This window comes from Myiozetetes cayanensis, unplaced genomic scaffold (genome assembly GCF_022539395.1).
Source record: "Myiozetetes cayanensis isolate MyiCay16 unplaced genomic scaffold, myiCay2020 scf1, whole genome shotgun sequence".
Classification (NCBI taxonomy): Eukaryota; Metazoa; Chordata; class Aves; order Passeriformes; family Tyrannidae; genus Myiozetetes; species Myiozetetes cayanensis.
In genome coordinates this window covers 45708405-45722116 of record NW_026086604.1, presented here as the reverse complement: position 1 = coordinate 45722116, position 13712 = coordinate 45708405, and the positions used below count along the sequence as shown (strand labels likewise).

Below are 13712 nucleotides of genomic sequence, written 5' to 3'. Positions count from 1 at the left end.
AAGTAACTGTGATGATGGGAAGCATAATAATTTGTACATAAAAAGGAGTGGATGCAGTATCGTCCTGCTACACCTTTCTCCCATTAGGTTTTTTCCCAGGGCATCTCTGCAATACTTATTTGTACAACAGCCTCTTGCCTCCCAAGGTACATTGTTGTGGTTTTGGCAGCAGGGATAGAGTTGGATCTGAGCTTAGGGGCAGGGCTCTCCACCCACATGTGGCCAACTGAACACTGACATTGCTAAAAAAGTTGGGCAGCTCTATGCTCTCATTTCTCCAGCTGTTCCAAGATGTTAGAAATTGGCTACTAGCATCTTCTTACTGGACTGTTCTTTCTCCATTTAAGTAACTACTGTAGCTGCTGAAGGGATAGTGTAGTCTCAGATCCCTGAGAAAGCATCTCTGAGGTCATCACAAATAACCTCAGTTACAGTGAATAAGAGGAATCAATGATCATAGTGCAAATAGCTGTAACAGGACGTGTCTTTACAGTATCAGAGGTGTGTTATAATTCCCAACTGACAGTTAAGTCCATCTAAGTGAAGCATCAGGATGTGTACGTAGACATCTAAATAATTTATAGGCTTGCTCTTTAGAGCTGCAGGGCACATCCTTCTGGTTAATTGATGTCTGGAATAAAAAAGTGCTGTGTTAAGTGAGTATTGATAATACAGATTACTGTATTATCCAGTCTGTTTCCTAATTATATTGTTTGGTAGGATCAGAGTCCAAATCTCTATTAATTGGTGGCTGAAACATGGCTAGGATGTGTAGTAGGTTTCTTTCTAATTAAACACAACAGGGAAGTAAGTAGAATTAGTAGAAAGAGATAATTACAATGTATTGAATTTTGTTTTTCTTAACAGGTTGCTATTCCTATGAGGTTCAATGGCAGCTCCGGTGTGGAGGTTCGACCTCCAAGCAACCTTGAAGATCTGAAAGGCTATACTTCACTTTCTTTATTTCTCCAAAGACCTCAGAAAAGATTAGACGCTCCTGAAAGGGCATCAAATAAGTTTGTACTGTACCTGGGTAGTAAAGATGTAGGTATATTTTGATATTTAATCTGATTTTTAGAACATACATCACATTTTTAGAAACAGATGGGGAGTGATCTATTTTGACTGAAGTTTATAACTCCTCCTGGCCTATGTCTTTGTAATTGCTGATATGTAGCAGTAGAAGTGTTTTGTTGATTCCTTCACTGGCAAAGTAACTTGTTGTGGGGCTGACTGCTTGGCCCTTTGATTCTTTGCTGTTTTGCTCCTTTGCAAGTTACCTCTTTGTCATGGATTCCATCTCCTGCCCAACTCCTGCCTCAGAGCTTTGACTCTTTTCACAGTATAAGTCACTGTGCATTTCTCCATTGGTTAAGAAGTGATAATTTCAGTCTGAAAATTCAGCCCTTTGGCTCTTAATTTCTTTCTCTTCTGAACGTGCAGAATAATGCAGACCTGCTTGTGCATTCAGGCTTGCTCCATCACCATCAAACATTTTAAAAATTTTCTGCATGCAGTTCCTAAATGCATTTTTAAGTCTTAATATTTGACAGCAGCTGTATCTGTACTTAATCTCGTGCATACACAGAAAAATGTTTAAAGGTAGTTGTTCTACACTGGATTTCACCTGTTTATCCCCTGAATAACTGGCCAGGATATCTGTTGACAGCATTTTAATTTTTACTTTTGAAATATGGTATGTTGAAGAAATATAGTATGAATTTCTTTGGAAAATTACTGCTCCCAGTCACCTCAGTAGGAAACACTGTCCTTCACTGAGACATGTTCTGAACATCTTTTTTGTTTCAGAGATGTTGAGTCTAGCTTTTAGTAAAGGTGTCATGTTTTTATGGCTTTATCTGGGAGATTTTACAAATTATTTTAGCTGCTATGATTACAAAAATAAAAAGCCCCACATGACTTTTCAATTAATTTGTAACTATATTCATTGAATCAGTGCAGCATATAGTATTACCATTTTTTCTTCCCAGAACTGATAAACTTAATTCTCATCATTAGGTGGGTGGATTTCATATGACTCATGCACAGTATGATGATGTCTCTGAGGAAGTACTGCTGTATTTTACCTTCATTAACATTAATCATTTATTAATTATTATTTGCTTTGCTATTTTTAGGCCTCCAAGGACTATATTGGTATGGCTGTGAAAGATGGTCACCTTACTTGTGTGTATAACCTGGGAGGTGGTGATGGAGAAATAAGAGTAAAGTCATTGGTGACTGAAAGCGAAACTGAGGAAGCTGTTATGGATCAAGTTAAGTTTGAAAGGTATAAACTCCACAGTGCATAAAAATCTTCTCAAAAACCTGCTAAGATTGGTTATTTTTAGTGTGATGTGATATTCTGCCTCTCTGTTTTGGTTTTAGGATTTACCAATATGCAAAGCTGAATTACATCAGAGCAGCAACATCAATTTCTCCAGAGCAAGAAAGCCCTATGAGTGCAAGCAGTGGAGGCAGTGACACTCTCCTAAACCTTGATCCCAGCACTGTTGTCTTTTATGTTGGAGGATACCCTGCAGATTTTAGGGTACAAAGAGTTCCTTAGTGTTTTAAAGAGATTTTGTGTTAATCATTCTGTTGTTCTTACAAGTAAAGATTGGAACCAGCAGTCTCCTAAAGCATGTGTAAAAGTTTATCCATGTCAGTAGGAATAGATGGGATGCGAGGAGATGCCACTTTATACAGAAGCTGCCTGGCTTGTAGCATGCTAAACTCAAAGCAGGGAGCATGAGTAAAGCATGAAACCTGTCCAGCTCTGCTAAGTACTGTTCCCAATGCATCCATGTGACTCCACTTTAAATTGGGCTGCAGTATTCCTGGGGTGGTATCAGATGGTTTGGAGATTATATACAAGTATATAATTTTTTTAATATATAGTTAGATTGTCATATTCTGTGTCTTAATAATATTTGCAGTAGGTCTTAGCAGTTAGATGTCAATGTAAAATTTTATCAGCTGATGTTATAATGGAATGTTTTTGATGACGCTATTTTGCAGCCTCCACGTAATCTTGACTATCCTAATTATGAAGGCTGCATTGAATTAAACAGCCTAAATGAGCATATTATCAGCCTTTACAACTTCAAGAGGACATTCAATCTCAATACCACTGAAGTGCAACCCTGCAGAAGGTATTGATATAAACATAGAAGTGTTGTGCAGTTCTGTGATTTTATCATTACGTATTCTTGTCTTTTTTCATCCAGACGAATAACCACTGTAGCTAAACCGGTGGTTTTTTTTCTAACTCTTGATCATTGTTACATTTCTCAGAGAAAATTCTTAGTGATGGCACGATTCATATTTATGGCAATTGCTGCCTGTTTAAACTTAGGTGTTATAAAATCCAGACACAATTTGTGGACTAATGTGTTCAGCTCCTTTATAAACTAAATATTGCATTAAGTTCAAAAAGTCAGCCACTAATGATTTCCTTTCTAAAGACCAGATGTAAGTCTGATAGATGGCAGTGGAAGGTTTTCTCTCTGCTTGAACTTGATCAGAATTTGGCCTTATACCAAATGCTTTAACTTAAGCTTTTCTAAAGCTGCAATGGTAGTAAGTCCACATGATAGTAGTTTTTGCTCACCTGTGACACTGAATTATTACAGGTATAAAGAAGAGACTGACCAAAGCTATTTTGAGGGCACTGGTTATGCCCGTGTCACAGCAAAACAAAGAAATGCTGACCGAGTACGGTACGAGCAGACAATTGAGACTACAGCAGATGAAGGCGTTGTGTTTTTTGCAGCACATGAGGTAATGTGTGGAATGCTTCTGTCTGTTTTGTGGTCAGAGAATGTTTTTAAAAATCTTGCTTATTCAAGAACATGTTAGATTTAGTAATAACTGTAAGGAAATGTCTTAAAAGTGTGATTTTTTTCTATGAGGAAAGTTAGTAGATTCTGCTGTATGTTTAATGTCATATGGTTAGGTTTTGGTAGTTATGCAAGGAACAGGGAGTTGGACTTGATCATCCTTATGGTGCCTTCCAACCTGAGATATTCTATGATTCCATAAGGGCTGCTGAGTATTCACTTTGTCAAAGCTGAGAAAAAAAATCATTCCAAATAGCTCTTCCGTTAGGCCATTCAGAGAATTCAGAACAGGGGCAGGAAAGGAGGAATGTAGTTGGAATCAAACCTGTGTTGGAATACTGAAATCCTACAATATTGGAAGTGCATTCTTCCCAAATCTAGATGTGTGTGGAAACAGAACAAGGAAGAATATAGAAGGTGACTTGGTGACCTATGCCTGTAAAGGTGCTCAAAAAGGCAGTGATGCTACTTATCTAGTAATGTTGTGGGCATATTGCAATCACTGTGACATGTTCTGGATAATTTTCAATTTCAGTATACATCTTGAAATGACTCAAAGTCCTTTAGAGATTTGAAGAATACCTGGGGCTGATACCAGGTCTATTTATAATAGTTTAAAGTAATTATGGTTGATTAGTGTAAATTTTAGTCTGCTTTGTGTTATCCATTCCCCAAAAAGCTTTCTTGAAGAAACTAGATAGCTTCATTAAAGTTAGTCACGACAGTGAAGTATATATGAAATTGTGGCAGTTTAATTGTGTTGGTGTTCTTTTTATTGCAGGATCAGTTCATCAGCGCACTAATTAAAAATGGTCACACAGTTTTTAGATACAAAGTTGACTCTGAACCTCCAAAAGAAATAGAAACCAAAGCAACTGTAAATGATGGAATATATAAACAAGTATGTAATTTTAAAGAATCGAGTGATCGTTATTTATGAAAATACAGATTAGGTGAAACTAAATATCCTGTTGTAATGTTTAGTTGTGGAGTTTTCTGTGAGTAAATCTAGTCACTTAGGGATTAGTTTGGACATGTGAAAATCAATCTTTCTCTTGCCATGTTTTACTGTGAATAAGTTCAATTTTAACAGTAAAACCACCAAAGAAAAAAACTTTGTCAGAGAAATGCTTTACATAAAGAAGATGGTGTACATTGCAATTATTGACATTAGTTTAATACTTAGATTAGTGTTTTCACCACCTAAGGGTTTATTTCTTCATGGTGGGTTGATTTTTATAGGGATTACTCTTTTGTTGTCTTTTTGTTGTTGCTTGTCTCCTTAGCTTCAGTCCAGCTTTTCTGTAGCGCTACCTCAGTGAAATCATAAAGACATTTTTAAAAACCTTTGATTTCCATGTTGAATTATTCTCCCTTTTCACCTTAATACATTTCCAACTAAATAGTGTAAGTTGCAGGGTCTACTGGCAGGAACTTTTATGCCCTATTGGGTCAAGTTACCTCCAGCCAACTGACTGACTTAGTCCTTGTATCAGACAGCAGCTTCTGAATTTTCAGCTGCAAACAGAAGACTATACTTGAATCTTAGATGAGGTGTGTTTTTAGGGCAATCTTTCTGAGGAAAATAAAACCTCACCTTGTATTCAGATAGTAGGGCATTTTCCTTAGGCATTTGCTTTGGCTAAATACCCAAATTTTGCAAAATACCTTTGAACTACTGCAGTTATCCTGGATTTAATCACTAGTAAACAAGGGGCGGGGGGGGGAACCACCATTGAGTTCTGCTCCATGGGAGTACTTTTAATCTGCTAAATTATTTTTGTTTCTGCCAAGTGAAGTAATTCTCATTATTCACATATTTCAGATTAATTTGGTGTTTGACAGAAAAAGGAATATTGTTTATGTCAGTCCTGATATTAAAGCCAACATACATGTCTTCAATTTCACTGAGTACTACCTAGGTGGAATTCCACCTTTTCTACGGGAACGGTGAGTAAAAAAGACTGTAATGCACAGGCTTTGTATGGAAACTCCATCTAAACTCTGTCCTTAAACAATTTCTTACACACTCAGTCAGGTATCTTATGTGACATAAAAAGAACAAGTGTATAATACATGATCATAATCTGTGAGTTTTGGCTGAGGGTGAGATCTTTGTTGGAGTGTATCCTGAAGATTGGTTTGATCAGCATGAAGTGTGTGTATGCAAGAAAGCTTGCTCTTGTGCTGTTTTTCTGTTTCTTATACTGTCTGCATTTATAGGCTACTACAGTGGTGTGTACTTTGAAATACTAGGCTACTGAACTCTTTTTCCTTCCACTCCCTGGAACCAGCTTTAATATATCCACACCTCCATTCCGGGGCTGCATGAAGAATGTGAAAAACCCAGCCACTGCATCTGTTATTTTTGATGAGACTTTTGGTGTCAGCAAGAAATGTTCAGATGACTGGAAGGTAATTTAAAAAGTTCCTTAAAAATTTCTCCTTGAGTTCACATAGTCTGGTTTGCCTGTAAGTCCTGGACCATTATGTTTTAATTAGGTCAAAAAATGTATTTGGTTAACATGTGACTGCAGTAAAAGAACATGGCCTGGGTATGAAGATACAGAAGAATACTGTTTAATACTGTTTACAATTAAGAATTCATATTTACCACGTAAGCTTATTGGCTTCTATTTGCTGTTATTGATTAGTCTGGAATACTTAATTACTTAATACTATTCTGGATCTTTCCTCTCATCGAGGTGTTTATGCTTCCTAATTAAGTGACTTCTCAACCTTTTTTCTTGAAAGATCTTAACAGACTACTTCTGCTGAAGTCTCTCATTGTAAGGCTATTGCTCCACTCATCTAATTGTTTTGTAATTATTTTCTGTGCATCCTTGAGTTTTGCCCCTATCTTTTTTAAATGGGACAGCGTGACATTTCGGTGCTGGTTTAATCAATGTTGTATGGAGAGATGAAAACTATCCTTCTGCTTCTCCTTACTGCTGCTTAAATGGTGCATTATCTCATTTGCCCGTTTTTACTATGGCCTTGCACTGTAAGTTTGTGCTTCTTTGCTTTCCCTTCGTGGCATCTAAATATTTCACAGAGCAGTTTCTTTGCAGGCTATGTCCCTGTGCAGAGGATCTGACCTTCATTCTTTTTATCTGTGCAACTTCTCAAGTATTAAAACTTGTCTTGTGTCAAAAGGCACAGGTATATTCTGTCTTATGACTCACACAGTTTCAGTCATGTAGCTCATCTACACAGCTCCATATCCACTCACTTTTGTGTCCCCAAGTGTGAAAGCTTTCAAAGCCATAGTAGCTAGAGACGAACAGTTCATTATACTCAGCAAGCCTCATCTCCCTTTAGAATTTCTCAGATCATAGTTAATGCTATTAATGCCAATTCAGTCAGTCTGTTCTGTACTGAAATAATGGTGCTCGTGGTTTGCCTTGTGCTTGGTTTTGACTGGAGTCGGTCACAATTATGGTGAGTGGGGCAGCTGTTGTCTCATGTTTCCATTTTTTCTGATTAAAAGGAAAATCACAAAGGAAAAGCATGATTTTCTCTCTTTCAGATTGTCAGATCTGCAGCTTTCTCCACAGAGGGAACGCTGAGTCTGAGTGCAACAGATTTCCCATATCCCCAGGATTTCCAAGTTGGCTTTGGCTTTCAGACCATGTCTTCGACTGGAACACTCTTAAATTACAATCTACGGGTATGAAACTTGTTCAGCTTTGCATATGTGATTGGTTTTATCTCTGAGTCAGTCTTGTCAGTTTGTGTTCTAAGTCTCATGTATATTTCTGTATTTTAAGGCAAGAAATGGCGATTATAATCACCTTTTGAGCATGGCATCTTGAGTGTCATAGGCTAGACAAATACATCCTGGCAATTTCTTCACTCAGCCAGCAACTAGTTTGATGAGTAACTGAGCTTTGAACTTGAGCCTTCTGCAGACTAGCTCATGCACCTAACACCGCCATCCCAGTAAGAAAACTGTTGCCTAATACAGTTGGCTGGAAATTTTCTCAGGAAAAACAGGCATTCTGCCCACACAGAAAGGTTTTCATGATCAAATATGCAGAGAAAAGGGGTTGATTTTGGCTATGATCCCTCAGAAAGTAGGGAGGTTCAAGCAGAACCCCATTCTTGCTGGCTGGAGGTGTTAAGAAATGAATGCAAACCAGGCATTTGAGAAGGGGAGAACTGACTCCTCTGCTTTTTGTAAAAATAAACAAGTATTTTAACTAACTGTTTGGTACTCAGAGTGCAGAGGTATTTTAAAACAGAAACTGTGCTAATTGTGCAGAACGTGGCGTTAACATCTCGTACTGGATGACTGAGAAATGCAGGTTTAATGTAGGAAAAATTGTTTCTTGCAAGCAACCACTGAGAACTTCATTAATTAATGGCAGTAGCAAGAACTAAAGGCTCTTGTATTTGGCTGATGATTTTCTGGGATTCTTTTATAGCCTGATGTTCTTACCATCTTTCTGACACCTGGCTCTGTAACTGCAAAGATGCGAGAGAAGGAAATCAAACTGGAAAAGAAATACGAGGATGGGTCAATGCATTATGTGACAGTAATAAAAACGGACGACACGTGAGTCCAGTTCTTTATCTGATTCTGTATGTTGTGGTTGGAGAAACAAGATTCAAATTTTGTGGGACTCGTTCTTTCAATAAATAGCTAAAAATGGCCTCTGCAAGGAAAGGATACTTAAATAATGAAGAAAAAGGAGATTTTTGGTCTGTAAAGGTACATTTTGGTACCTGTATGGACAGCTGTTTCAGCTGTACCCCATTATGCATGTCTTTTATAGGTTGTGTGAGTTTTCACTGCTTGTCTAGCTGGAGCTTTGGAGGCTTTGGAGCTCTTCCCCTTCCCATAACCTTTACCACTGTAACACAGGTGGTTAAATGACCAGGGAAGAAGCAAATATTGTGTCTGGTTTTTAATCAGAGGTCTTCCACACAAATATCAGAAGAGACAATTTACTGAAAAACTCCTAAATTATATTGATTTCTGTGGAACACATGAAATTACAGATGAGTTAGTTGAAGTGGAAAGTTTTAAATGGTTGGCTATAACTTTGGGTGATTATAACCTGCTATATTGTCTGTAGTAGCTGTTGCTCACAGGTCAAGTGCACCATTTAGACACAAAGAATTGAATCCCGTTCCATAGATGTCAATGACAGTTTTTTCATGAATTTCAGTTGGACCAGGATTTCACTGTAGGACTGAAGTATGAGCTTCAACTCTTGTGCAGTATCTAGTATGGGAAAGCAGAGCAGTTTCACTGCAGTCAGTGAGAACATACTGAAAAAATCCCAGAAGTAAGCTAACGAAGCTCTAGCATAATTAAAATGTAACAAGAAAACACATCTGTCAAATGGTTCTTTTTTATATATATTTCATTTTGTTTCATAACTATTTCTTTATATTCCATGCTTATTTTGATTCACTTTGTTTCAGAGTACATCTGCTGGTTGATGATGAGTCAAAATCAGAATCAGTTGACTCTCCCAGGGCATCCCAGGGGTCAAACAGACCTATAAAATTTGGTGGAGATAGTTTTGAAGGTTGCATCTCAAACATCTTTATAAAAAGGTATTTGGCCTAGAAAGAATTTTGTTTCATGCATTTTGTCGTGTTCTTCTTCTTCAATCATATTAAAATCACTTTTTGTTAAAATGCTTTTCTTCTACATGTGTGAAGCCTTCATGAATTCACAGCTTTCCTGCCCTCATATATTCAGTTATACTATACATGGTATCAAGTCGTAATTAATCTGCTATTCAGATGTAAAGGAATTTCAGTCTGAATCATACCTGTTTAGTAGTCTGTTAGCCAAAGAGTGAATTCTACACAGTGAATTGGAAATGTCCCAAAAAGGCATCCAAAAAGATCTGCTAGATTGTATTGTTATGGCTCCCCAGGGAGGCAGGTAATGAAAGGAGCAAAGCTGCTGACAGAACCAAAACAGTTATACAAACAAGTGAGAGCATTATGTATAGAAATCATGTGCCTGATTTAGTTTGTCTCTTTTCTTCACGTGTTTGTCTGGTTATTAGAGACATCTTACAGGCAAAATTTAGGAGAAAAAAATACGAGTAAATATATTTCCAGAAGAAAAGCTTTCCTTGACATATAAGTGATGTCCCAGTGGGAGTTAGTGTTAGCTAAGTTTTGCTGAGTATTTATAAATGTGTAGAGTTTTCAAAAAATGGTTTGGGTTGGAAGGGACCTTTAAAGACCATCTGGTTCCATACCTCCTGAAATAAGCAGGGACATCTTCCACCAGACCAGGTTGCTCAAGTTACGTCTTCTTTTAAAGCACTGCAAGACAACAAAGTAACCTGCATATTAACCTTCCCATCAGAAAACAAATCTGGGAAATTGCTTTTAATAAAAAAAATAGATGGAGAATTAATACTGTAGCCAGTCTGATTGAGTGAATAGAGAACAACCAGCATTGAAGGAGTTCAGTTTTCACCCCCAGCTCTACCGCTCTTCTCACAGAAAACCGTGGGCAGCAAACTTCATTGCCTTTTCTTATTGTAAAGTGTTTTGTAATTTACTGATTAGAGATGCTGTGTAGAACTTAGAAAATTATAGTATTACTTAATATTATTCTTTATACACATGGGAATTTGGCTTCAACAGTCTTTCTGATAATTTGGCTCTAATACTAATGCTGCATATGAAGCTGTGATGGGCTTTTGCCCCTTGACAAAACTCTTTAGAATATCTTATTTAAGAGAGAGTGAATCACTGACTGAGCAGAACCTGATGTTGCCATTTTTTCTTGATCCACTACTGGTTTTGAGTAATTAACCAGCAAAGTTTTATAGACTGATCCATAATCTTATTTAATAAAGCCACTGTAATTTTTTTCTCTTTTTTTCAATGGCAATATTTGTTTGGGTTTTTTTAAATTGATAGCTTTTAGCAAAAAGTACTTTATTTAGAAAATAGGAGAATAAAAACATTGGGATTTTTCCATAGCCAAAAAAAAAAAATGGGCAGAGCCATGACAAATATGAACAGTTTTTACAGCATTGGACATAGATTTTTCTTTGAAAAATAAAAATCAATACTTTAACATTGAATCACTGGGAAATCTATTTTGTACAGAACACAGTTTTACAATATATTGTTGATTATGCTAAATAAAAGGAATGCTGTCTCACAACGCTTTCTGCTTTCATCACTACAGGGCAGGTCAGCTCCCCGAGGTTCAAAATCTTGTGAATTATATTGGTAAGTCTGGTGTATCCCTTGGAGCTTGCCACAAATATGAGAACCTTGAACCAATGCTGCTGAAGGAATTTGAAAATCCTCTCAGGTTTAAGATGCTCAAGGTATGCTTATTGTTACTGTCATCTTCATGTTGCTGCCAAGGCTTTGTCTGCACAGCCATCATTTGTAGAACTGAGATTTGGACGTTCTTATTTTCCTTCCATCTTACGTTAGAAGCAAGTTCTTACTGTGTTGGAGTTTCATGCCAAACCCACACCTATCCAGAATGAAAACAGCTTTTCTGTCATTCAGAGAAGTCTGTTGACTGCCTCAAGTGGGAACTCTTAAATGTGTTGATTGAAATGTTTCTATTAATATGCATGCATAGTAAATGTTTCAATTCTGTCTTACATGAACAGAATGAAAAATACCTTGATTATTTGAAAGCTGCTAACATGCAAAACCACACTATACCAACTCAGTTACATGGCAGCAGTGAAGCATATCTCCTTGGAAGCACCGCCAACAGTTTCATATCCTACATGTTTTCTCCATTGTTATCTACAGACAGGTAATACAAACGTTCTCAGTTCTCCTAATACTTGAATTGTCAAAGCTGCTTGAACCTTTGGGTGCCAAGTGTTAGGATTTTCTTCTTGCATACATCTTGGACATCTAAAGGTTCAGGCATTTTTTTTCTATGCAAACATTTACCTAAAGTGAGTAGATTGAATGGGATGTAGTAGACAATTACAGTACATGTGGATGCCAATTCCTAAGCCTGAATATGTCAAGTTCCATTCACATTCAGAAATGCAGGCAGTGTAGAATGCCATGATTCCACCCAAATGCCATTCTGCATTTCATAAATGGGAATATCACTGACATTTTTCTGGAGAACAGAGAGGATACAACAACTAACAAAATAGATCTGTACTTGAATATGCTTACTTTCCACTACAGGTTGCATTGTTCTGTAGATGTACGGACTCGATCATCAAGAGGATTAATAGTCTTCATGGAGGGAAGGTCTGAGGACTCTTATGTGGCCCTCCGCATTTCAAAAGGACATCTTATCTTTTCACTTGGCTCTGGAGGAAAACAAATCAAAATCAAAACCAGTATTAAATACAATGATGGGCAATGGCACACTGTAAGTAGTAGGGCACAGGAACTGTGGTGAAAGCACAACTGGCATTCAGCAGGCACAGCCTATTGAATTTTTAAGATTTAAGAAACTCAGTTTTGGTCATCAGAAGTTAATTCCTATGCCTGAAAGTTCATGTGGTTGACAGGTCTCTGAGAGAGCTTATTGACACTGATGGTTCCAGCATGTTATTTTCAGTTTCAGTATTTCAACAATATGGTGTCTAATTTAAAGACAAAGAAAATCTCCAGTGGCTTTCATTGGCGTTTGAGGTTTTCATTCTGTTATGTTTGCACCCTGGAAAGGTGGTCTTCAGCACAGATGGGAAGAACGTCCGCCTTGTGGTTGATGGTCTAAGAGCCCAGCACAGAAGATTAGCAACAAATTCTGCCATCAGCATTAAGCCACCTATCTACGTGGGAGGGCTGCCATCACTGAAAAAACAGGTAAATAATTGACACATCCGTCCACACACACTCCCCATGCTGCGCTAATTACATGTGAAAGTGTTTAATATGCAGGATTTCTGTGCTGAAGAGCTTTGGGGGGTATTTCCAAGCACCAGGTGAGCACCATCTGTGACTGGTGTTTGCAGTTGTGCATTACAGATCTTTTTCCTCACCTATTCACACAGCCTTCATCTGGACCCATATTTTCAACATGTGTTGCTGAGACACTTATGACAACCATGTACTGTTTTCACTTTTATTCTTTAAAAATGGAGAAGACCAAAGTCACATTTTTAATTCCAGAAATACCATTTCTCTGCAGAATATTTCCCTCAGTGGAATAAGCAATAATCTGTAGAGAAGCAAAAGAGCAAATTGAGCAAATTTCTCATTAAAGAATTACGGATGTAGAACTGGATTTTAATCTGAAATATATGTGGTTTCTGTTTAAAAATGGGACAATTAACGATCCAGGGCATTTTATAAAATCAGATTTAAATAAACAGACTCTTAGGAAGGGAAGGGGGTGTCACAATTCCTCTTGCATTGTCTTTTTGACACATCATTGGGAAGTATCTGTTCTACAAGCAGGAGTTACAGTAATTCAAAATCAAATTCAAAATACTTTTGTGTTTCAAACTCTTTTCTTAGACTTTTGGAATATCTTTTCACTGCATCCAAGATGGGGTTTAGGTGCCTTTAGAGCAAGGTGGCTTTCTATAGTCCAACAGTCCAAAAGAACTAATGTTTAGTATTATTACTTAAAAATGGCCAGTAATGCTTTAGTATTCATGTTTTGAAATATGCTTTCAGAATATACCAATGAAGGGTTTCAAGGGTTGCCTGAGAAATTTTAAGGTGAATGGAGAAGTTATGAATAAACCTCTGCAAAAAAATGGTGTACTTCCATGTCTGGATGTTCCCATGGACACGGGGATTTATTTCTTTAATGAAGGAGGATATATCACCATTGGTAAGCTGTGCAGAGATTGTGGTATCTGGAATTATGTCTGAAGTGTGGATGTGTATGGATTATTTTATTTATTTTTATGTGAGTTCCCAATTATCTCCTCC

At 37.3% G+C, this 13712-nt stretch overlaps 1 protein-coding gene across 1 annotated transcript in view; it reads left to right on the top strand.

Annotated features, from left to right (window-relative positions):
* LAMA3 (laminin subunit alpha 3) overlaps nt 1-13712 on the top strand; it is a 110767-nt gene that overhangs the window by 95362 nt on the left and 1693 nt on the right. Inside the window, 16 exon segments of the mRNA XM_050317399.1 lie at nt 868-1044; nt 2139-2290; nt 2389-2551; nt 3022-3155; nt 3636-3783; nt 4624-4743; nt 5668-5792; nt 6137-6257; nt 7372-7512; nt 8270-8400; nt 9276-9410; nt 11020-11164; nt 11462-11613; nt 12006-12195; nt 12495-12635; nt 13452-13611. Coding sequence (XP_050173356.1) covers nt 868-1044; nt 2139-2290; nt 2389-2551; nt 3022-3155; nt 3636-3783; nt 4624-4743; nt 5668-5792; nt 6137-6257; nt 7372-7512; nt 8270-8400; nt 9276-9410; nt 11020-11164; nt 11462-11613; nt 12006-12195; nt 12495-12635; nt 13452-13611 — 2335 coding nt within the window.